The sequence below is a fragment of the Schistocerca americana genome, chromosome X (assembly GCF_021461395.2).
Source record: "Schistocerca americana isolate TAMUIC-IGC-003095 chromosome X, iqSchAmer2.1, whole genome shotgun sequence".
NCBI classification, from domain to species: domain Eukaryota; kingdom Metazoa; phylum Arthropoda; class Insecta; order Orthoptera; family Acrididae; genus Schistocerca; species Schistocerca americana.
The window spans coordinates 893,431,203-893,456,118 of record NC_060130.1 but is presented as its reverse complement, the minus strand read 5'-3'; the positions used below and the strand labels follow the sequence as shown (position 1 = coordinate 893,456,118).

At 43.4% G+C, this 24,916-nt stretch overlaps 1 protein-coding gene across 1 annotated transcript in view; it reads right to left on the bottom strand.

Moving 5' to 3' along the window:
• Nucleotides 1-24,916, bottom strand: part of LOC124556448 (tyrosine-protein kinase transmembrane receptor Ror-like) — a 127,081-nt gene that overhangs the window by 88,269 nt on the left and 13,896 nt on the right. Inside the window, exon 2 of the mRNA XM_047130397.1 lies at nucleotides 14,168-14,354. Coding sequence (XP_046986353.1) covers nucleotides 14,168-14,354 — 187 coding nt within the window. The remainder of the gene's footprint in view (nucleotides 1-14,167; nucleotides 14,355-24,916) is intronic.

The window sequence follows — 24,916 nt, the reverse complement described above, 5'->3', positions numbered from 1 at the left end:
CTGCTCCTTAGGTTTGTCCAGCTGGGAGGGCTTCACTGATTCAGTCTCAGGGCCTGAGGAGGATCGTGAAGCCCTATGACCAGCTACCTGTGGTTGCTTCAGCCACTGGCGGGTGTCAGCTTTGCCACTGGGAAGGGAGTGGCAAGAGGAGCCGAAGAAGACTTAGGCTTCTCTAGCTGAGAAGTGGGGACTGACATCCCCGATGGTTGGGGGGATGTTGCTCTTGAAGTAGGTTGTATAGGAGCGACAGGGAGGGAAGTGCCCCCCACCATGTAGGGGGCAGGTGGAGTCTGACGGCTCCGAGAGCGAACTGTACATGGCAGAATGGAAGATGGTAGAACCACTGTCATAACAGCAGCGTAGGTTGACGTCATATACACAGGATCTAGCCTCTCATAATTTCTCTTAGCCTCAGTGTAGGTCAGTTGGTCCAGGGCCTTGTATTCCATTATTTTTCTTTCTTTCTGGAGAATCCTGCAGTCTGGCAAGCAAGGTGAATGGTGCTCTCCGCAGTTGACACAGATGGGAGGTGAGGCACAGGGAGTATTAGGATGTGAAGGACATCCACAATCCCGACAAGTGATGCTGGAAGTACAGCGGGAAGACATGTGGCTGAACTTCCAGCACTTAAAGCACCACATTGGGGGAGGAATATATGGCTTGACATCACAGCGGTAGACAATCACCTTGACCTTATCGGGTAATGTGTCACCCTCGAAGGCCAAGATGAAGGCACCGGTGGCAACTTCATTATTCCTCTGACCCCGGTGGACGCTCGGACTAAATTGACACCTCACCGCTCTAAATTGGCATGCAGCTCGTCATCAGACTGCAAAAGAAGGTCCCTCTGAAATACGATACTCTGGACCATATTTAAGCTCTTATGGGGCATGATGGAAATAGAAACATCCCCCAGCTTGTCACAGGTGAGTAGTGCCCGTGACTGGGCAGAGGATGCTGTTTTGATCAACACCGACCCTGACCGCATTTTGGACAAGCCCTCCACTTCCCCAAACTTGTCCTTTAAATGCTCCACAAAAAAACTGAGGTTTCATTGACAAGACAGAGTACACATCAATTCTCATACATACGAGGTACTGGGATGAATAAGCTTCACTGCCATCCTTAGCCTGGCGTTCCTCCTATGGTGTGGCCTGGGGGTAGGGGAGGAATTGATGGTACCTTGACCGCTTAGAGACTGCTGGTGTTTGACCACCAGACGTACTACACTTAATGGCGTGTCATCGCTCACAGCTGCAAGCAGTGCTGACTTCGGTCGCGCAGCTTGAGGCTGTTGCCAATGGGCACCACTGTGGGGAGCCGGACTTTGGTATCATGGGAATGTCAACCTCATCCCGTCTGTCCCCAGATCGGTCTGCTGCTGTGGTTGTCCCGGTTGCTGCCAGCAGTGGGGCTGAGCCCTCGCCTGTGGTTGATTGGGAGGTCATTCCAAGGCATGGTAGGCAGCGAAAGATGTCCCTGGAGGCTGATCAGAAAGCCTCCCCGGTGCGTCTGAAAAACAGGTTTCGGGTACTGTCTCTGGCTGAAAAAGATGCAGCCGCCTGCCCTGTTTCAGAGGATGATTCTCAGCCTTCAAGGTCCGGGCAATCGCAGAGGGTGGGCTTATTGGTAGTTGGGAGCTCCAATGTTAGGCGCATAATGGGGCCCCTAAGGGATATGGCGGCTAAGAAGGGGAAGAAATCCAGTGCGCACTCCGTGTGCATTCCGGCTGGAGTCATTCCTGATGTGGAAAGGGTCCTTCCGGGTGCCATGAAGAGCACAGGGTGCAGTCAGCTGCATGTGGTGGCACATGTCAGCACTAATGACGTCTATCGCTTTGGATCTGAGGAAATTCTCTCTGGATTCCAGCGGCTATCTGATTTGGTGAAGGCTGCCAGTCTTGCTTACGAGATGAAGGCAGAGCTCACCATCTGCAGCATCATTGACAGAACTGACTGTGGACCTTTGGTGCAGAGCCGGGTGGAGGGTCTGGATCAGAGGCTCAGACGGTTTGGGGACCGTGTTGGCTGCAGATTCCTTGACTTGCGTCACAGGGTGATGGGGTTTCAGGTTCCGCTGAATAGGTCAGGAGTTCACTACACTCAGCTGGCGGCTGCACACGTAGCAGAGGCTGTGTGGCGTGGACTGGGCGGTTTTTTAGGTTAGAAGGCCTCGGGAAAGTACGGGGTGGGCTGCAATCTCAAAGGGTGCATGGCAAATACAGGACGTGCTTGGATCAAGGAACAGTTGGAATTGTAGTTGTAAATTGTTGTAGTTGTGCTGGGAAAGTCCCTGAGCTTCAAGCACTAATAGAAAGCACAGAAGCTGAAATCGTTATAGGTACAGAAAGCTGGCTAAAGCCTGAAATAAGTTGTGCAGAAATTTTTACGAAGTCTCAGACGGTGTTCAGGAAAGATAGATTAGGCAGAATTGGTGGTGGAGTGTTTGTGTCTGTCAGTAGTGGTTTATCTTGTAGTAAAGTCGAAGTAGATACACCATGCGAATTGGTATGGGTGGAGGTAATATTTAACAGCCGAACTAAGTTATTAATTGGCTCCTTCTACCGACCCCCAGACTCCGATGATATAGTTTCTGAACAGTTCAGAGAAAATTTGAGTCTCGTAACAAATAAATACCCCTCATACGGTTATAGTTGATGGGGACTTCAACCTTCCATCGATATGTTGGCAAAAATACTTGTTCAAAACCGGTGGTAGGCAGAAAACATCTTCCGAGATTGTCCTAAATGCTTTCTCCTAAAATTATTTCGAGCAGTTAGTCCACGAACCCACGCCAATTGTAAATGGTTGCGAAAACACACTTGACCTCTTAGCCACAAACAATCCAGAGCTAATAGAGAGCATCATGACTGATACAGGGATTAGTGATCACAAGGTCGTTGTAGCTAGGCTCAATACCATTTCTTCCAAATCCACCAGAAACAAACACAAAATAATTTTATTTAAAAAAGCGGATAAAGTGTCACTAGAAGCCTTCCTAAGAGACAATCTCCATTCCTTCCGAACTGACTATGCAAATGTAGACGAGATGTAGCTCAAATTCAAAGATATAGTAGCAACAGCAATTGAGAGATTCATACCTTATAAATTGGTAAGAGATGGAACTGATCCCCCATGGTACACAAAACAGGTCCGAAAACTGTTGCAGAGGCAACAGAAAAAGCATGCGAAATTCAGAAGAAAGCGAAATCCCGAATATTGGCTAAAATTTACAGACGTGCGAAATTTGGCACGGACTTCAATGCGAGATGCCTTTAATAGGTTCCACAACGAAACATTGTCTCGAAATTTGGTAGAAAATCCGAAGACATTCTGGTCGTATGTAAAGTACACAAGCGGCAAGAGGCAGTCAATACCTTCGCTGCGCAGAGTTACTGAACGCAGTTTTCCGAAATTCCTTCACCAGGGAAGACGAATGGAATATTCCAGAATTTGAAACACGAACAGCTGCTAGCACGAGTTTCTTAGAAGTAGATACCTTAGGGGTTGCGAAGCAACCCAAATTGCTTGATACGGGCAAGTCTTCAGGTCCAGATTGTATACCGATTAGGTTCCTTTCAGATTACGCTGATACAATAGCTCCCTACTTAGCAATCATATACAACCGCTCGCTCACCGATAGATCTGTACCTACAGATTGGAAAATTGCACAGGTCGCACCAGTGTTTAAGAAGGGTAGTAGGAGTAACCCATCAAACTACAGACCTATATCATTGACGTCGGTTTGCAGTAGGGTTTTGGAGCATATACTGTATTCAAACATTATGAATCACCTCGAAGGGAACGATCTATTGATACGTAACCAGCATGGTTTCAGAAAACATCGTTCTTGTGCAACACAGCTAGCTCTTTATTCGCACGAAGTAATGGCCGCTATCGACAGGGGATCTCAAGTTGATTCCGTATTTCTAGATTTCTGGAAAGCTTTTGACACCGTTCCTCACAAGTGACTTCTTATCAAGCTACGGGCCTATGGGGTATCGTCTCAATTGTGCGACTGGATTCGTGATTTCCTGTCAGGAAGGTCGCAGTTTGTACTAATAGACGGCAAGCCATCGAGTAAAACTGAAGTGATATCAGGTGTTCCCCAGGGAAGTGTCCTGGGACCTCTGCTGTTCCTGATCTATATAAATGACCTGGGTGACAATCTGAGCAGTTCTCTTAGGTTGTTCGCAGATGATGCTGTAATTTACTGTCTAGTAAGGTCATCCGAAGACCATTATCAGTTGCAAAGTGATTTAGAAAAGATTGCTGCATGGTGTGGCAGGTGGCAGGTGGCAGTTGACGCTAAATAACGAAAAGTGTGAGGTGATCCACATGAGTTCCAAAAGAAATCCGTTGGAATTCGATTACTCGATAAATAATACAATTCTCAAAGCTGTCAATTCAACTAAGTACTTGGATGTAAAAATTACAAACAACTTCAGTTGGAAAGACCACATAGATAATATTGTGGGGAAGGTGAGCCAAAGGTTGCGTTTCATTGGCAGGACACTTAGAAGATGCAACAAGTCCACTAAAGAGACAGCTTACACTACACTCGTTCGTCCTCTGATAGAATATTGCTGCGCGGTGCGGGATCCTTACCAGGTGGGATTGATGGAGGACATCAAAAGGGTGCAAAAAAGGGCAGCTCGTTTTGTATTATCACGTAATAGGGGAGAGAGTATGGCAGATATGATACGCGAGTTGGGATGGAAGTCATTAAAGCAAAGACGTTTTTCGTTGCGGCGAGATCTATTTACGAAATTTCAGTCACCAACTTTCTCTTCCGAATGCGAAAATATTTTGTTGAGCCCAACCTACATAGGTAGGAATGATCATCAAAATAAAATAAGAGAAATCAGAGCTTGAACAGAAAGGTTTAGGTGTTCGTTTTTCCTGCACGCTGTTCGGGGGTGGAATGGCAGGGAGTTAGTATGATTGTGGTTCAATGAACCCTCTGCCAAGCACTTAAATGTGAGATGCAGAGTAATCATGTAGATGTAGATGTAGATCCGCCCTGATGCCATCCACTCCAACCAGGGGCCCTCCCCACGGGTGCCACCCAGGCCGCAGCAAAGGCCACCTGGCAGGATGGCCATTGCCGGGAGTCCCGATGCCCCAGGGTGATGGGCATCTATTCTTTGGCATACGTGGGGACTTAACGGCACGGGTAACAGCAGAGCAATCCCTGTGTGGTCAGGGGGCTACAACCAACAGGGTACATGGCGCCCCCACCACAACAGACTGGCTACCGTGCTGGGCATCAGGCGCAAACGAGCTAAGTAGTCCATTATTGTCAACAGCGCAGAAAGCAATACTGCACAGAGGATGAAAGGAAACACACCCAGGAGGGTGACCTCACCCAACAGCTGGAGAATGTGCGGAAGTGCAGATCCACATCGACGAAGGATGTGAGAGGTCTCAGCACATGATGGACACTATGCATCATGTAAGGTGCCCTTCCCCATTTGGCTTGCTCTTCGGGAAAATTTTGAAAAATGGAGGTCAAACCCTACAGGGGACCATCACGTAAAGGCCAAAAAGTGCGAGACTCCTTTTAGTCACCTCTTACGACAGGCAGGAATATCTCGGGCATATTCTAACCACTGGACCCGCAGGGGGGTACACAGTTCAATGGTAGCAATGTATCATTACCAACATTTTTGTTTCCGTCATTTTATTAGTTGGTGGATCCAGACCTGGAGCCTTTTAATGGCAATGAGATGCTCCGTTGATGGATATTGCTTATGGTGTTGGAGAGCATGTCTGTGACCTGTAATGGCCACATCGATTTCTGAAGTTCACCAAGGTACTGTCTTCCATTGGGGAATCATGAGCAATAGCAGGTGATAGAATGATTGTAGCTGTGGACTGGACAGACGTGTTGATACCTCCAAGGCATCCAGTCAGCACTGTTGAGAGCCCAACTGGCTGGATGCCGACTATTACATAGGTCATCACGAACTCTCCAATGGATAGAGGGGAGAAGACCACAGCAAAAGGAAAGAACAATGGCCAAATAGGATTCATATGCCATGCTGACGTGTGGGGGCACTGGTATTCAAGAGCCAAAGATAAAGCTCTGCGAGCCAAGTTTCGATGGCTTCACCACGGCCAGTGATCATAGTGCCACCAAACAAGGGGTGAAATTCAGAGAGTTTCTTACATGAATGGTCACAGCCTTCCAAGTTGTCACACGTTCGCCATAGACAGAGACAAGAACGTACGTGCAAATGCCATCTGATGCTCTGGAATAGTCAGCTCAAGTCTTAAAATAGCTCCGACATCCGTGGAGGGTAGGTGTTTGCAATGCTGGGAACCACATTTCCTAGAGGGCAATCCATAAAGCAGGAGAAACACTTAAGAGGCACTGCAAATCAGCTGGGTGGTAGAAATAACCACTACAGTTCCACTGGAGGATCACACTACTGGTATACTGTGGGGGAATGAAGGGACCCAGGGTTGCCTGCTGCCACTCGTTGTGAGGATATGACATAAATACATATAGGTTCCTAAGCAGGCTGTGGTGGTGGTGGTGGTGGTGGGGGTGGTGGGGGGCGATATGGTTACACAAAGGTCACCAGGAACTCCGCCTTGGGTACAGAGTCGGGACATGAAGGGTCTTGTGGCAGGGGGACAGGTGGAACTTCCTTTTTCTTGGAGGTCTTTTTCATGTCCTCCTCCTCCTCCTCCTCCTCCTCCTCGCATGATTTCGATGTTTGTGGGGGCTTTTCTGCCCTAGATTCAGGGAGAGAGGAGGAATGTGAAGCCCTACGACCATAAGCCTGTGGCTTCTTCAGCCATTGGCTGGCGTCTGGTTGCAGATCTCCAGAGTTCTCGGAGCAGAGCATCCCAAGGGATGCCTTCCCAGTGAAACTCACTGGTGGAGGAAGTTGCTTCATGAACTGGGGGTTGAGTATCAATATGCACTGTGGGTAGAAAGTCTAGTGGGTGTGGGGGAAAAAGTAGGAGGGCTCCCACTGATCGTGAGAGTGGGCAGAGTCGAGTGGCACCACAGAGACAACGTAGAAGGCAAGAAGAGTGAGGGTACTATCACTAGAAAGGATGATGTCGTAGCAGTAGCAAATGTCATTGCCATATGTACTGGTGTACTGGATGCAGATTATCATATTTCTTTCTGCCATCCTGATACATGAGTCAGTGAAGTGTCTTATATTTTCTTTTCTATTTGGAATATACTGCATTCCTCTAGACAGGGGGAATGGTGATCCCTGCAGTGGACACAGACCAGATGAAGGGGGTGGGAGAGCACCAGTAGTATTCATGCATAACTGATGTCTGCAATCCCTACAGATGGGACTGGTGTTGAAAATGGGAAGACATCTGCCTGAATTTTGTGCCTTTGAAGCACCACATGCAAGAGGGAACATAAAGAGTTTCACAATGGATCAACACATCATCACCTTGACCTTTTCAGGCAACAAATCACCTTCTGCCATCAGTGTCAACCTTATTGTCCTTTGCTCCACACTGTACATGATGGAAAAATGCACATCCCATCTCTCCAAATTGGCCTGCAAATCATCATCGGTCTGTGAAAGGAGGTTGTGCATTGGAAGATGATACCCTCTACCACATTGAGACTATAATTTGGGGGGAGGGGGGTGCATATAGTTACAGGAATGTCACTGAGCTTGTCACAGGCAAGCAGCAACCGTAATTGAGCAGGGGATGCTGTTTTAAATCAGAACACAACCCCTCTCCATTTTTAAATTCGCTGCTACTTCCCCGAACAAGACTTCAAAGTGTTCAATAAACAATATGGCTTTGTGACCAAAACAGAATCCCTGTTGATCCTAGAGCAAACTCAGTATTGTGGCGAGTATTTCTCCCCTTGTTTCTAGCCCAATGTTCCTCCCACGGCATAGCCAGGGAAGGAAACATTGTGGGGTCTTCCATCTTCCCATTTTAGCAATCCTTTCCTTCAGAAGAGACTCCTGGGTCGATGCGACCACCAACAGAATGTTTGGGGTGATTCATTTGCAAGCCTTAGTGCGACCACTTTGAATGGGAGTTTTACCCAGCGGCACCACCCATCCACAACAACAGATACCTTTCTAGGTAACCGCTGCCCGGAATTGCCGTAACCGAGCCACAATGAACACCTACTGCTTTGCGTATGTGCAGGCACCAATAGTGCGATGGATGCATGATCAGAGGACTAACACTGTGTAGGCACTTGATGAATCTCCCACTACAAGACGGCTACCGTGTTGGGATCTGGGAATATTACTTTTGCCAGAACGGAAGGATGCAAAGAAAGAAAGGCACAAAAGGTGGAACGCACAGTCTGCACTTCTGTAAAATTTGGACAAGGAATGGTAGATCAAAACCCAACAATGGGGACCATGTAGTGAAGAATAAAACATATGAAGTGCCAGAAGAGAGAAAAACAATGAGTAGGAACAGGAAAAAATCGTTTGCTGTATGGCCAAATTCAGTGTTATTTTTTGCCAAATTTGGAGTTGTGTTTGGCAAATTCACTTTCTTTTTTTAAACCAAATTCAGTGCTATTTTCATTTGTGGGAAATGAACTTTCAATTTAAGATTATACACAAATCTCAGCCTTGAGGAGATCAAAAGTTAAAATACAATTTTAACAGTCAATAGCTATTAGTTATGAATATCAGTAAACTGCCACCTCTGATTTATAAAACTTTTATACAGAAAAATTAAAAATTTCACAATATCTAATAGAAACTGCCAACTTCGCTAAAATCAATAATTTTGCATTATTTTTTAAGTTATCATATTTGTGAAATTTTCCCTACCCTAACAATGAGTGTCCAAATTCATAAACAAAATGCAGGCATCATCAGCGCCAAGAAGACCACCCACAGAAATGAAGGGGATGTAGAAGGATGGACTTACAGCACAAAAAGGGAGATAGTGCTGCAAGGTGTGGTGGTCCCATGCTGGTAAAGCATGTTCTCACTTGATGTGAGCCCCATGGCGGAGATAATTATCGGATTAAATTACGTGGCTGTATATAGTGGACATATGCTTAAAAAGAACATGGCTGTTACCAAAAATGGCAATGAGACATATAAATAGAGTAATCCATACATATATTTGGTGTGAAGCGTTTGGGCAGCATAAATACTTAATAATAATTCCCTTGTTTAAGCAAGTAAGTGTATTGACGTACACAGTCCAGTCACATTAATATGAAAGTTGCCTATGTTTGACAATGATATGCAATAGCCGCTCACATAAGACAGGTGGCAGAACTACCAATGGAGGGTTTACAGGGTGTATGAAAGTTGCCTATGTTTGACAATGATATGCAATAGCCGCTCACATAAGACAGGTGGCAGAACTACCAATGGAGGGTTTACAGGGTGTGTCGGGGTGACATGGAAAACAGTGCACTTGCTGTCGTGCTGTCAGAATGTGGAAACGAAGTGAATTATATAATGTCCACAAGGGCTTGATTATTGGCATTCAGGCCCAGGGCAGAAGCTTTTCCAAAATGGCTAAGTTTGTAAACTGTTTGCATGCCACCATGGTTAAAGTGTACCATATATGGCAAAATGGCACTATCCAAACACTGTGCTATGAATCAGTTTGAAGCAGTAATACACAAACTGCAATGAGAAAAATATATAAAGTAGATATAAAATTTACCATTGGTTTTATGTTATCCACACTTTCAAGTATAATTACTGTATTATCATTTTTCTAGCACCTGTTAAAAGTTACTGATGACTCCAAGCAAGAAAGATACACAAATCATCAGTCAGCCACCATAATATTTGTGCACCTTGTAAACAAATATGCAACTGTCTCACATTCTATAAATTCTGCTGAAGAGTGCAGTGATAAGTGTCGAGAGAGGCAATGAACAGTTTATAATTGTTCTCCATGTTATCAAGCTAACTTGTTTCATGTATCTATAAACAAAAGAGCATTGTACTCTAGGTATAAACCAAATGAGTAGTAGTAGTAGAGGGTTTTTTTGGGTGCACAACAGCAAGGTCTTCAGTGCCCGCTCAGTAACATAGTGAGACAGGTGTCAAGAAAATATTCAGAACAGTAAGATAAAACAGAACATAAAACACGGGTAACAAGCTTTGAAAAATATGTGCCTACCCACACCGAAGCATGGGATGAAGCAGGGCGTCAGCAGTAAAACATGGACAACACAGGAAAAAAGTGGTAGAGGGAGCTAAAACAATGTAGCAGATGGAAGTGGCTGGCTGACTGCAAGGAAAAAAGGGACGCATCAGCCACTCTGCAATACATTAAAACCTCCAGCCTAAAAGTTTAGGCCAGAGTCCAGACACACCACAAAACTTTAAAACCCTAGACACACACGTCTCATCGTTAGCTAAAACACAAGGCAGATCCCCATCAACTCGTGCTTCTGCCCTTGCATCACGGTATAAAATGCAGTCTGTTAAAACGTGCCAGACAGAGATTTGCACACCACAAGCATCACAAAACAAAGGATCCGTAATAAAAAGCTATGTGTGAGAGGACAGTGCCCGATCCAAAGACATGTGAGGGCCACTTCTTCCCGCCTGAGCAACCGGCAGGAGGAACACCACAGCCGAGATGTTGACTGCACCAACCGCAGTTTATTGGCCGTCACCGACAGCCATTCTTCCTCCCACATCTCCATGCACTTCCTGTGTAGGGAATAGGACACTGGACCATATCCTGCTCTCTGCAGGCCTCCTTGGCAGCCCGATCGGCCTGTTCATTGCCCCATATTCCTACATGACAAGGCACCCAGCAGAAGGATACCTCCTTACCCCGCTGTTGGAGCAAGTACAGTTGGTCATATGTCAGCTGGACCATCTCCTCAGTTGGGTACAGATTCTACAGTGATTGTAAGGCACTAAGAGAATCGGAGCAGAGAAGAAATCGATCGCCCCGAACACGATTCATCTACACCAGTGCCTTCAGCAACCGATGCGTTGTCGTTGCAAGGCTTGAAGAAGAGCATAACAAAGAGAAATCATCCACAAACAAGGAACACTGGACAGGACTTTTCACTATGGACGTAATGCTATTAATAGCAATGGCAAAGAGAGTCACACTTAAAATGCTACTCTGACGGACACTGTTCTCCTGTTCAAAGTGATCAGACAGGACGTCACCAATTCGGTATCTAAAATATCGTGGCGAGAGGAAAGACTGAATAAAAAGAGGAAGACAACCACAAAAACCCCATTCGTGAAGTTGCTCCAGGATGAGATGCCTCCAAGTGGTATCGTAGGCCTTCTCGATGTCGAAAAATACACCTAGAAGGTGATGATGGCGTAGGAAAGCTTGTTGAATAGCCGCCTCCAGGAGGGAAAGGTTATAGAAGGTAGAAAGATACCTCCTGAACCCACACTGAAAGCAACTAAGGAGTTGCCGGGATTCTAACATCCAGACAAGGCGACGGTTGGCCATCCGCTCCAAGGTCTTTCCCATGCAACAAGTGAGGGCAACACTACGGTAGCTACTCGGGCTCGTGTGGTCTTTCCCAGGTTTTAAAAAAGGAATTAAAACTGCCTCTAAACCAAATGAAAGAGTGCACCTGTTAAGAACACTGCTTCAGATTGGAGACGATGGAGGTTTGTGCCCTATCCAGCCATTCTGATATCTCGTAGGTTTATCTAAATCATTTTTAATGCTGGGATGGCTAGTTCAATAATGTCATGAATGGACCAAATGTTCTTTCCTCATGAAGCACATCTTTACACATTTATAAGTTGATATACACAGCTTATGTTCTTTCCTAGTATTAAACGTAAAAAAATAAAACAAAACAAAACACGACTCACAGATTAGGTGCGAGACCTGTTCCAGCAGGCCGACTGCTGCCTACAAGGCAGTACAAGGAGCAATCTATGATTGTGGGATCAGCAGGTTGCCAATCCCTACAGCCATTATTGACAGCAGATGAATCCTGATGATTATGCTGCTGCTGCTGCTTCTTTATTCAAGCAACTCCTCATGTGGACTCACAAGGCAGAGTTCACCCTTTTCCAGACCTCCCTACCTCCGACAAATCTAAGGCAATATCAGGACTCTGAACTATCCTTCCACACCAAAGGCAGCGGACACAAACCATCCAGCTAAAAAGGTGGTCTTTTCCTTGTATTAAGCTGATAAATCGTGTATCATCAAAACATTACTAAGTGCATCTGCTAACCCATTCAGTACTAAATTGTGCCCTATCATACCCGCAAACACTGAGACCACCACCAACCACTCTACTATTGTTGCTCTGTCATATGTCTTCATGCACTACACTGTTGTGTTCTTACTGGGGTAATGGTAACACCACTGATCTAAGTGGACAGAGGCAACCTTTACAAATATGACTGTATACATCGATAATCAGGATTCTACAAGTTGCAAGGCTTGTTGCATTTGAATTTAATTGCTCCCTACACTTATGGGTCTAGAATGAGGAGGAACAATAGTCCCTGGCTGTAGTTAGTTGTTCATGGATGACTTTGACATTATTATTTTGAAATACCTCCTCCAGTGTGTTAAAAGTGTATACACAGTTGTGACATTACACTTTTGGACAATCCAAACTATGTCATGCTGTTTTGATCAGCTTTTATGTTCCTGTAGACAATGTTGTACTACATGATCAGCTTCATTGAGCTCTTAATTATTGCAACTCATTTACATGTGTGTGGATACAATATAAGCAGTTAAGTTTTGAAGCAGCAGACCAAATAATTCAAAGAGAGTTGAACTGAAGCAATACTTACAGTCCACAATAATACAGGGTGACCCACTCAAACCTCCCTGATTTCAAGGACGGAGGAGAGAAAAGCCACAGTAGATACGGCAATGAAAAATGCACCACATTGTAGAGCATCTCAAAGAATTTATATTCCTGCATCAGAAATGCCAAGTATCGTCACCAGAGTGCAGCATGGTCGCATGAAATGAAAAATAGTGCCTCCACAGCAGCGCACGCAAGAAGTAGTGTGGTTTGCAGAAACAAAATGGCTAATTACTGTGCAAAGAAATTGTGAACCTGTGTATGAATGCAATCCACCTGATGTGAAAACAATTAAGGAATAGCATAGGAAGTTTTGGCAACAGGAAGTGTTCTGAAACATTCTGGCTGTGCATGTTATGGAGTTTCACAAGAGACAGTGGAGGACATCGGAAAAACGTTTCTCAGAAGCCCACGTAAGTCAATTCGTCAAGCATCTAGGCAACTTGATGTACCTCGATCAACAATGCATCGTGTAGTTCACCAATGTCTTTGTATGTGTGCTTACAAAGTGCAAATTCTGCAACATCCAACGACAAATCACACCGACAACAATTTGCTGCGGATATGCTGCAGCGTATTGATATGGATGCCAGCTTCCTGGAAAGATGTTTATTCTCAGATAAGGCAACGTTTCATCTTTCAGGAAGCATTAACAGGCATAATGTTCACATTTGAGGTTCGCAAAATCCGCACATTGTCATTGAACATGTTTGTGATAGCCCTAAACTAAACGTCTGGTGTGGGCTAATGCATGACAGGATTGTTGGACCGTTCTTCTTTGCAGAACAAACAGTGAATGGGTCAGTGTATCTGGACATGTTGGAGCAGTTTGTGTACCTTCAGATACAGGACTTGCAACCCAACATCATTTTTCAACAAGATGGAGCTCCGCCGCATTAGTCAACAGCTGTTCGCAAGTTCCTGGATAGGAAATTTCCCAGTCATTGAATCAGATGTGGAGGACCCATTGCCTGGCCACCACATTCACCCAAAATTACACCGCTTGATTTCTTCATGTGCGGATTCCTGAAGGACCGCATGTATGCAACCAAAGTGGACGACATTTCTATGTTGCGACACCGTATCTTTAATGTGATTGCAACAGTAACATAAGAAAGGTTACAAAGAACTTGGCACGAAATTGAATATAGACTCAATATTCTTCGTGCTACAAATGGTTCACATGTAGAGGTGTATTGATGATAAGTTAATAAATTGTTTGAGATGCTCTACACTGTGGTGCATTTTTCACTGTCGCATCTACTGTGGGTTTTTTCCTCTGGGTCTTTGAAATCAGTGAGGTCTGAGTGGGACACCCTATAATTTAATTCTATTATGATCCACTTAAATCTTGAACTAAAACACTGAATTTACAGTATGAACTGGAATACCAAATACTCACCTCACAAAATCCCTCATCCACTAGCATCTGATGAATACGTTCACTTGTGGCTTGTACAGCTTTTCCCTCAAGCAAAGTCATGTTTTCAGGTAATGCATCTTGCCTGAAATTTTCTGCTCCTAATAAATTATCTGATAATGAATTTTTATCCTGTTCAGGCTGTGAAGTTAGGTCATCGATACAGCATCTGACAAAAAATGTACACAAATTAAAACACTATAAAATGAAAAAGATTTTCAGTATGGTAAAAATCATGCTACATATCAAAGCTAGCACTACTCAGTTTTAAGATGACAATGCATGCTATCTAATAGTCTGAAGTTAAATCTTTCTATGTGAGAAAGGTATCAAATTTAATGGTTTAAGGCATCAGCAGCCAAAACTCATATTTGTATTACATACGTCTTAGGAAAGCACTCCTACATTCTGGACTGCACTTGTAGCATGCATGTGGAACTCTGCAGTCTATGCACAGCTTCATCCCTCTTTTCTAATGTGCAGCTATGCAAAACAGTCTGCGTAACAACATTTACTTTTTAACTGCACTGATAGAAAGCACTGAAGCTGAAATCATTATAGGAACGGAAAGCTGGCTGAAGTCAGAGGTAAATTCTGCCGAAATTATTACAAAGGTACAGGCGGTGTTTAGAAAGGACAGATTGCATGCAACCAGTGGTGGCGTGTTTGTCGCTGTTAGTAGTGGTTTATCCTGTAGTGAAATAGAAGTGGATAGTTCCTGTGAATTATTATGGGTGGATGTCATACTCCAACAACTAAGCTATGTTAATAATTGGCTCCTTTTACCAACCTCCCAACTCAGCAGCACTAGTGGCAGAACAACTGAGAGAAAATCTGGAATACATTTCACATAAATTTCCGCAGCATGTTATAGTCTTATGTGGAAATTTCAATTTACCAGATATAGACTAGGACACTCAGATGTTTAGGACGGCTGATAGGGACAAAGCATCGAGTGACATTATACTGAGTGCACTATCCGAAAATTACCTCGAGCAACTAAACAAAGAACCGACTCGTGGAGATAACATCTTGGACCTACTGATAAACAGACCCAAACTTTTTGACTCTGTAAGCACAGAACAGGGAATCAGTGACCATAAGGCCGTTGCAGCATCCCTGAATATGGAAGTAAATAGGAATATAAAAAAAGGGAGGAAGGTTTATCTGTTTAGCAAGAGTAATAGGAGACAGATTTCAGACTACCTAACAGAGCAAAACGAAAATTTCTGTTCCGACACTGACAATGTTGAATGTTTATGGAAAAAGTTCAAGGCAATCGTAAAATGCGTTTTAGACAGGTACATGCCGAGTAAAACTGCGAGGGATGGGAAAAACCCACCATGGTTCAACAACAAAGTTAGGAAACTACAGCGAAAGCAAAGAGAGCTTCACTGCAAATTTAAACGCAGCCAAAACCTCTCAGACAAACAGAAGCTAAACGATGTCAAGTGAATTCGATAGTAAAATTCTATGTACCGACTTGACAGAAAATCCTAGGAAGTTCTGGTTTTACGTTAAATCAGTAAGTGGATCGAAACAGCATATCCAGACACTCTGGGATGATAATGGCATTGAAATAGAGGATGACACGCGTAAAGCTAAAATACTAAACACCTTTTTCCAAAGCTGTTCCACAGAGGAAGACCACAATGCAGTTCCTTCTCTAAATCCTTGCACGAACGAAAAAATGGCCGACGTCGAAATAAGTATCTAAGGAATAGAAAAGCAACTGAAATCACTCAACAGAGGAAAGTCCACTGGACCTGACGGGATACCAACTCGATTCTACACAGAGTACACGAAACAACTTGCCCCCCTTCTAACAGCTGTGTAACGCAAGTCTCTAGAGGAACGGAAGGTTCCAAATGATTGGAAAAGAGCACAGGTAGTCCCAGTTTTCAAGAAGGGTCGTCAAGCAGATGTGCAAAACTATAGGCCTATATCTCTGACATTGATCTGTTGTAGAATTTTAGAACATGTTTTTTGCTCACGTATCATGCCATTTCTGGAAACCCAGAAGCTACTCTGTAAGAATCAACATGGATTCCGGAAACAGCAATCGTATCAGACCCAACTCGCTTTATTTGTTCATGAGACCCAGAAAATATTAGATGCAGGCTCCTAGGTAGATGCCATTTTCCTTGATTTCTGGAAGGTGTTCGATATAGTTCCACACTGTCGCCTGATAAAGTAAGAGCCTACAGAATATCAGACCGGCTGTGTGGCTGGATTGAAGAGTTTTTAGCAAACAGAACACAGCATGTTGTTCTTAATGGAGAGACGTCTACAGACATTAAATTAACCTCTGGCGTACCACAGGGGAGTGTTATGGGACCATTGCTTTTCACAATATATATAAATGACGTAGTAGATAGTGTTGGAAGTTCCATGCGGCTTTTCGCAGATGATGCTGTACTATACAGAGAAGTTGCAGCATTAGAAAATTGCAGCGAAATGAAGGAAGATCTGCAGCGAATAGGCACTTGGTGCAGGGAGTGGCAACTGACCCTTAACATAGAATAATGTAATGTATTGCGAATACATAGAAAGAAGGATCCTTTATTGTATGATTATATGATAGTGGAACAAACACTGGTAGTAGTTACTTCTGTAAAATATCTGAGAGTATGCGTACGGAACTATTTGAGGTGGAATGATCATATAAAATTAATTGTTGGTAAGGCGGGTGCCAGGTTGAGATTCATTTGGAGAGTCCTTAGAAAATGTAGTCCATCAACAAAGGAGGTGGCTTACAAAACACTTGTTCGACCTATACTTGAGTATTGCACATCACATCAGTGTGGGATCCATACCAGGTCAGGTTGACAGAGGAGATAGAGAAGATCCAAAGAAGAGCGGCGCATTTCGTCACAGGGTTATTTGGTAAGAATGATAGTATTACGGAGATGTTTAGCAAACTCAAGTGGCAGACTCTGCAAGAGAGGCACTCTGCATCACGGTGTAGCCTGCTGTCCAGGTTTCGAGAGGGTGCGTTTCTGGATGAGGTATCGAATATATTGCTTCTCCCTACTTATACCTCCCGAACAGATCACGAATGTAAAATTAGAGAGATTCAAGCACGCACAGAGGCTTTCCGGCACTCGTTCTTCCCACGAACCATATGCGACTGGAACAGGAAAGGGAGGTAATGACAGTGGCACATAAAGTGCCCTGTGCCACACACCGTTGGGTGGCTTGCGGAGTATAAATATACATGTAGAACTACTTTCTTAGATGTGTACAGTGAAAATTTTTGTTAATGATTCAAGTGGTGAGACAAGATGGTAGGTGTAAATCTGATAGACATGTCCACAAATGAGTGAATAAGTGTTGGTACTTACTGGTAATGTCAGTGAGTGGAGTGTGCAAAAACTGATGAAGCTTTCTGCATTCAACATTTCTATACAATATGACACACATGTATAATTAAAACTTGGTGTGCTCATTAAACAACATAAAAATAACTGTAAATATCTGCCTGGATGATTCACTTATGCCTGTGAGGAATCAAAACACACTTTGCAACTGTCAGACATACAATGCTGCATACCAATGATCTCAATAAGTAGATAGGGAATATATATACATTTAAACATTCATAGTGTGATGCAATTTAAATTAAACCCCTCTGATATTCAATTTTCCATTCATTGCAATTTCCCCAAACACAAACTATGACAAAAATACACACTCTCAATTTAATTAAAATGTTTCATTTCTCCTCTTCACCCTCTCTCTGACCTTGAGCCTTATTTATTATTATTATTCCAAATTCAGATTCTGAAGTATTATTGTAATAATGAGCCAATAAGCTACAAATATAGCTTTCCTGATTTATGCAAAATGTGACTGCGAGGAAGAAAACAAAATGGTACATTGCTGCGCATACAATTTTTGTTTAAAAATATATCTACTGAGGAAGAATATATACGTAAGAAACAATTTTTCTAATGGTTTAAATGCCCTTGATATTGTAGTTAAAACTGAGTGAAAGGAAGAAAACCAAATTACACATTTTCACAGCATAGTGCAGCACAGCACTTTCTTTCTCACAGCCAGTTATAACAGAAACCTCGTACATTGTTGTTTAAAAAACTGTATAGCCTATGTGTCTGAATATTTATTAGACTATTGTGTAAGAAAATGAAGTCAACTGGTCAAGAATTATTCGAGATTTTTGCTAACAATGTATCCCTATAATATATTGTCCAAATATACATTAGAATATTATGTAAAAGTTTCAAGTAAACTGATCTAGTACATTTCCAGATTTTTGTGAACAACATTAAACAGTGGCTTCCTTCATATAGTAGTAAAGATATTTGTTTACATATTATATATGTTAAAAAGATACATGGCCTATGTCTGCCCAAATGTTCATTAGAGTAATGCGTAAAAATCTGAAGTAAATCAATCAAGAACTTTTCAACATTCATTTGAGTATTGTGTAACAATTTTAAGTAAATCAGTCAAGCACTTTTCAAACAATGTTAAACAATGACTTGTCTTTATATAGTAGTATACACTTAACAGCCAAAACTTTACGACCACTGTCCATCGTGACACTGGATGCCAAATGGTAGTGTTGCAGGCACATGACATGGTAACAAAAGTATGTAGGGGATCACCCTACCAAAGATACGGGCTGCAAATGGGGAAATACACGGAGATAAGAAGTCTCTGACATAGGGCAGATTATTATTATTACACATGACTTGTGAACGAGTATCTTGAAAATGGTGGAGCTGGTCGAATACTCACATGTTACTGTCATGAGCACCTATGTAAAGAGGTAGGAGGACAGCAAAACTACCACTAGACGTCACATTGTTGGATGTCCACGACTCTTCACAGAATGTGGGTTTTGGAGGCTCGTCCTGCTCTGTAAAGTATGAAATATTCGGATCTGTGGCATCTCTGCCAAAAGAGCACAATGCTGGTGCATGACCATCAATCAATGGACACATGTCGGCTCTTCATGTGAATCACATTTTTGCTACACTAGGCCGATGGTCATCTCCACAAACGCTTTCATCAAGGTGAATGACAGCTTGAAACGTACACTGCGCCACGGATGCACGCAGGTGGGAGCAGTATTATGGTACAGGAGACATTCTCCTGCACTTTCATAGGACCTGTGGTAGTAATCGAAGACATGCTGACACCTGCAAACTGCCTGCATCCTTGATGTGTTCCCCACCAGCAATGTCATCTTTCAGCAGTGTAATTGTCCATGTCTCGGAGCCAGAACCGCGCTACTGTAGTTTGAAGAGCATTACAGTGAACTCATGTTGATGTCTCAGCAACTAAATTCACCTGATGTAAATCGTATGGAACCCACCTGTGTCACTATCACGTGCCATCACCACATACGCAAATCAACGGCCCGTTATTTATGTGTGTGGACATCTAATGTCACATACCTCCACAAACCTATTAATGAACTGTCAGATCCCTGATATATATATAGAATCAGTGATGTGTTTCTTTCCTAAGATAGACAAACAAGCTATTATACAGGTGGTCATAGTGTTTTGGTTCGTCTGTGTAGATACAGATATAAGCATGGGACTTATTTTTGTACAATTCCTTAACCTGCTTACTTATACCAATTAACATGACTACAATAATCACAAATGAACAGATGTGCATCACAAACTGTGGCAGATGAGTTGAAGCACTCCACATGTTGTCAATAGGACCTGTGTCAAGCGTGTGTTTGTAAATTCTACACTAATTTCATACAATAATAGGCCTGTGGTGATACAGGTAACAGAATATACACAATGTGATCAGAAGTATCCAGACACGACCAAGAACATACGTTTTTCATATTAGTTGCATTGTGCTGCCACCTACTGCCAGGTACCTCATATTAGCAACCTTAGTAGTCATTAGATATCATGAGAGAGCAGAATGGGGAGCTCCGTGGAACTCACAGACTTTGAACGTGGTCAGGTGATTGGGTGTCACTTGTGTCATACGTCTGTACGTGAGATTTCCACAATCCTAAACATCCCTAGGTCCACTGTTTCTGATGTGATAGTGAAGTGGGAACGCGAAGGGACACGTACAGCACAAAAGCGTACAGGCGAACCTCTTCTGTTGACTAACAGAGATCGCCAACAGTTGAAGAGTGTCATTATATGTAACAGGCAGACATCTATCCAGACCCTCACACAGGAATTCCAAACTGCATCAGGATTTCATGGTCAAATGGCTGTTCATATGCCACACATCATGCTGGAAAATGCCAAATAATGCCCCGCTTGGTGTGAGGAGTGTAAACAATGGACGACTGAACGGTGGAAAAACGTTGTGCGGAGTAACGAATCACTGTACACAATGTGATCCTATGGCAGGGTGTGGGTATGGCGAATGCCCAATGAACGTCATCTGCCAGCGTGTGAGGTACCAACAGTAAAATTCGGAGGTGGTGGTGTTATGGTGTGATCGTGTTTTTCATGGAGGGGGCTTGCACCCGTTGTTGTTTTGCATGGCACTATCACAGCACAGGCCTACATTGATGTTTTAAGCACATTCTAGCTTCCCACTGTTGAAGAGCAATTGGGGGATGGCGGCTGCATCTTTCAACAAGATCGAGCACCTGTTCATAATGCACGGCCTGTGGTGCAGTGGTTACACGGCAATAACATCCCGGTAATGGACTGGCCTGCACAGAGTCCTGACCTGAATCCTATCCAACACCTTTGGGAAGTTTTGGAATGGCGACTTTGTGCCAGGCCTCACAAAATGACATTGACACTTCTCCTCAGTGCAGCACTCCGTGAAGAATGGGCTGGCATTCCCCAAGAAAGCTTCCAGCACCTGACTGAACTATGCCTGCCAGAGTGGAAGCTGTCATCAAGGTGGGTCAACATCACATTGAATTCCGGCATTACCAACGGAGGGCACCACGAACTTTTAAGTCATTTTCAGCCAGGTGTCTGAATACTTTTTATCACGTAGTGTATATCCATGAACAAAAGCATTAGCAAAGTACATTAAAACGATTTACTGATTCTATGATGAAGTTTTAGCACATATAAGCAATTCATACATTATAGAAGTTAGCAAATGAGCTGGATTCAGAAACTTGAGGAGAAGTACAACTGAAAAGTTGCAGTCAACAGTCATCTACAAAGTGAGGAGGATTGGCGTTTAATGTCCTAGTAATGATGAGGTCACACGAGGATGAGCACAAGCAAGGGTCAGACACGAAAGGGGAACATAATCCATCTTAACATTTTTTAATGGAAACATCGGGGAATTTGCCTTATGCTATTCAAGGAAATGTTAGTCCAACACGTTTACCAATGCACCACCCTGTCAAGCAAACAAGCCAGCCAGCCAGCTGTATATAGACTCAAAGGAAGGAATACTTTTTAAGTCATAACTGGAATATAAGAAGGAACACAATAAAGTACTTTAAAAGAAACAACTTACTGTGTTGAGAAAAACAAACAAACAAGTGCAACATCTGATTGGCCACACTGTAGGATAACAAAGCAACAGCTACAGATGTCTACAGTATGGGACTGTCCATTCAGTGAAGATATGGCAGCGATAGTTACATGAAATCTACCTTTCACCTACAAAGTAAGGGAAATACAATGATTGAACAAAAATGACTGGAAGTTTTACATTCAGAGAGTTTTTAGCATTATGCTGGGAAAGTTATGGAGCACGTGCAAACAATGAAGAAACTGTTAAATGATGTACAACATAGCTGCATGAAAACATATTCATTTACATATCTAGGCAACCTAAAACTCTTCTGATTACAAGGATACTGGAGAAATGTACATTGTTTGTAAACAGATTAATTAGAACAAGTACATACATAGGAATATATTTTTTGCTTATTGTACTTTGTTAAAAATCCACTGCCTGGATATTAACAACTAAATCAGAGTTATTATTTCAACAGTAGAATGCCTCAATTGTATATCGTTGGAGGAGATCTTTAGGCAAATCTACAATTTTTTGGAAGGGGAGATTGTCATGTAGACAATAGAAATGAAGGCACAGACGAACATAGAATGAAGACGAACATACTGTACAAACAAGAATGTTTGCATTAAATGAAGTGTTCTATACCACTTTGCCAACTTTCAACCAAACTGCAATGTTTCAACCAAATCCATACCTCAACCTAAATACAGATCAGTCTCTTTCCACAACATACATTCCAGAAACTAACAAACACAAAAGAAATATTGTCAGTTCTCCTCTTTCTCTTTATGACATATAACATCATACATCACATCATCATTTTCGTAATTATGTTATAGGAGAAAGCCAACATCGGGTATCAGCAGGTTCAGCTGATCCACATATTTTGTTAAGTATGCTACATACAGTTGAAAGCTTTAAATATTGGGGGAAACAGAATTGTTGAAAAAGCTGTTAACTACCATATTTATATGGGTAATTCTCTTGAACCTGAAAATGCACTGCAACAGGAAAATCATGTGAAACAGACAGAACACATTAAAAGAAGTTGTAGTTAGCAAAAGGAATAATGTTTGCAAGGTATGATGATTGGAAAGTGATCATCACTTTCCCCCTTTCCTTTCCATCCGTGAATGGCATATGGGAAGAACGACTGTCAGTAAGCTCAAATTTCTCCAACTCACTGGCAGACTAAAGGGTTGGCAGAGGTGGCAGCCTGCCTCACGCCTTTGGACCTGGGAGGACCAGACCATTTTTAATGAAATCCAAAACAAGGAGTACATCGTTTGTTTATTACATATCTTTTCGAGTTTCAAACAGGAGCAAGTTCAGAAATGGATAGGCACTGTGATTGCTGTGTACAGATGCGAGCTGAGTTGGTGACCCTTCGCTCACAGCTGCAGGCACTGTTGGCTTCCATCACAGAGCTTGAGGCTGCTACCAAGGGGCATCACTGTGGGGAGTTGGACGCGGAGATGCGAGGGACATCGAGCACCACCCACATGTCCCCAGATCGATCCACTGTTGTGGCCGCCCCAGATACTGCCTGCATTGAGGTTGACCCCTCACCCGTGGTCGAGTGGGAGATCATTCCAAAGTCTGGCAGGCAGCGAAGACTTTCCGTGGGGCCTACTGTAGGGCCTCCCCGGTTCATTTGACAAACACGTTTTGGGCGTTATCTGCAGCTGGCAAAGTCTCTGAGCCAGATGCAGTCGTCTATCCTATTCCAGAGGAAGCTTCTCGACTCGCAAGGTCTGGACATTCCCAGAGGGTGGATTTGCTGGTAGTTGGGAGCTCCAACATAAGGCGCGTAATGGGGGCCCTTAGGAACATGGCTGCCAATGAGCGGAAGGCAGCCAGTGTGCATACCGGGGGAGTCATTTCAGATGTGGAAAGGGTGCTTCTGGATGCCATGAAGAGTACAGGGTGCACCCAACTGCAGGTGGTAGCCCATTTCGGTGATGGTAAAGACTGCCAGGCTTGCTTCCAAAATTAAGGCGGAGCTCACCATCTGCAGCATCATCGGCAGAACCGACTGTGGTCCTTTGGTGCAGAGCCGAGAGGATGGTCTGAAACAAGAGGCTCAGGTGGTTCTGTGACAGTGTAAGCTGCAGACTCCTTGACTTGCACCATTGGGTGGTGGGTTTCTGGGTTTTGCTAAATAGGTCGGAGTCCACTACATCTACATCCATACTCCGAAAGCCACCTGACGGTGTGTGGCGGAGGGTATTTGGAGTACCTCTATCGGTTCTCCCTTCTATTCCAGTCTCGTATTGTTCATGGAAAGAAAGATTGTCAGTATGCCTCTGTGTGGGCTCTAATCTCTCCGATTTTATCCTCATGGCCTCTTCGTGAGATATATGTAGGAGGGAGCAATATACTGCTTGACTCCTTCATGGAGGTACGTTCTCAAAACTTCAACAAATGCCCGTACCGAGCTACTGAGTGTCTCTCTTGCAGAGTCTTCCACTGGAGTTCATCTATCATCTCTATAACACTTTCGCGATTACTAAATGATCCTGTAATGAAGCGCACTGCTCTCCGTTGGGTCTTCTCTATCTCTTCTATCAACCCTATCTGGTACTTATCCCACACCGGAGAGCAGTATTCAAGCAGTGGGTGAACATGTGCACTGTAACCTACTTCCTTCGTTTTCGGATTGCATTTCCTTAGGATTCTTCCAATGAACCTCAGTCTGGCATCTGCTTTACCGACGATTAATTTTATAAGGTCATTCCATTTCAAATCACTCCTAATGCCAACTCCCAGATAATTTATGGAATTAACTGCTTCTAGTTGCTGACCTGCTATATTGTAGCTAAATGATAAAGGATCTTTCTTTCTATGTATTTGCAGCACATTACACTTGTCTACATTGAGATTCAATTGCCATTCCCTGCACCATGCGTCAATACGTTGCAGATCTTCCTGCATTTCAGTACAATTTTCCATTGTTACAACATCTCGCTATACTGCAGCATCATCCGCAAAAAGCCTCAGTGAACTTCCGGTATTATCCACATGGTCATTTATATATATTGTGAATAGCAATGGTCCTACAACACTCCCCTGTGGCACACCTGAAATCACCCTTACTTCAGAAGACTTCTCTCCATTGAGAATGACATGCTGTGTTCTATTATCTAGGAACTCTTCAATCCAATCACACAATTGGTCTGGTAGTCCATGTGCTCTCACTTTGTTCATTAAACGACTGTGGGGAACTGCATCAAACGCCTTGCGGAAGTCAAGAAACACGGCATCTACCTTGAA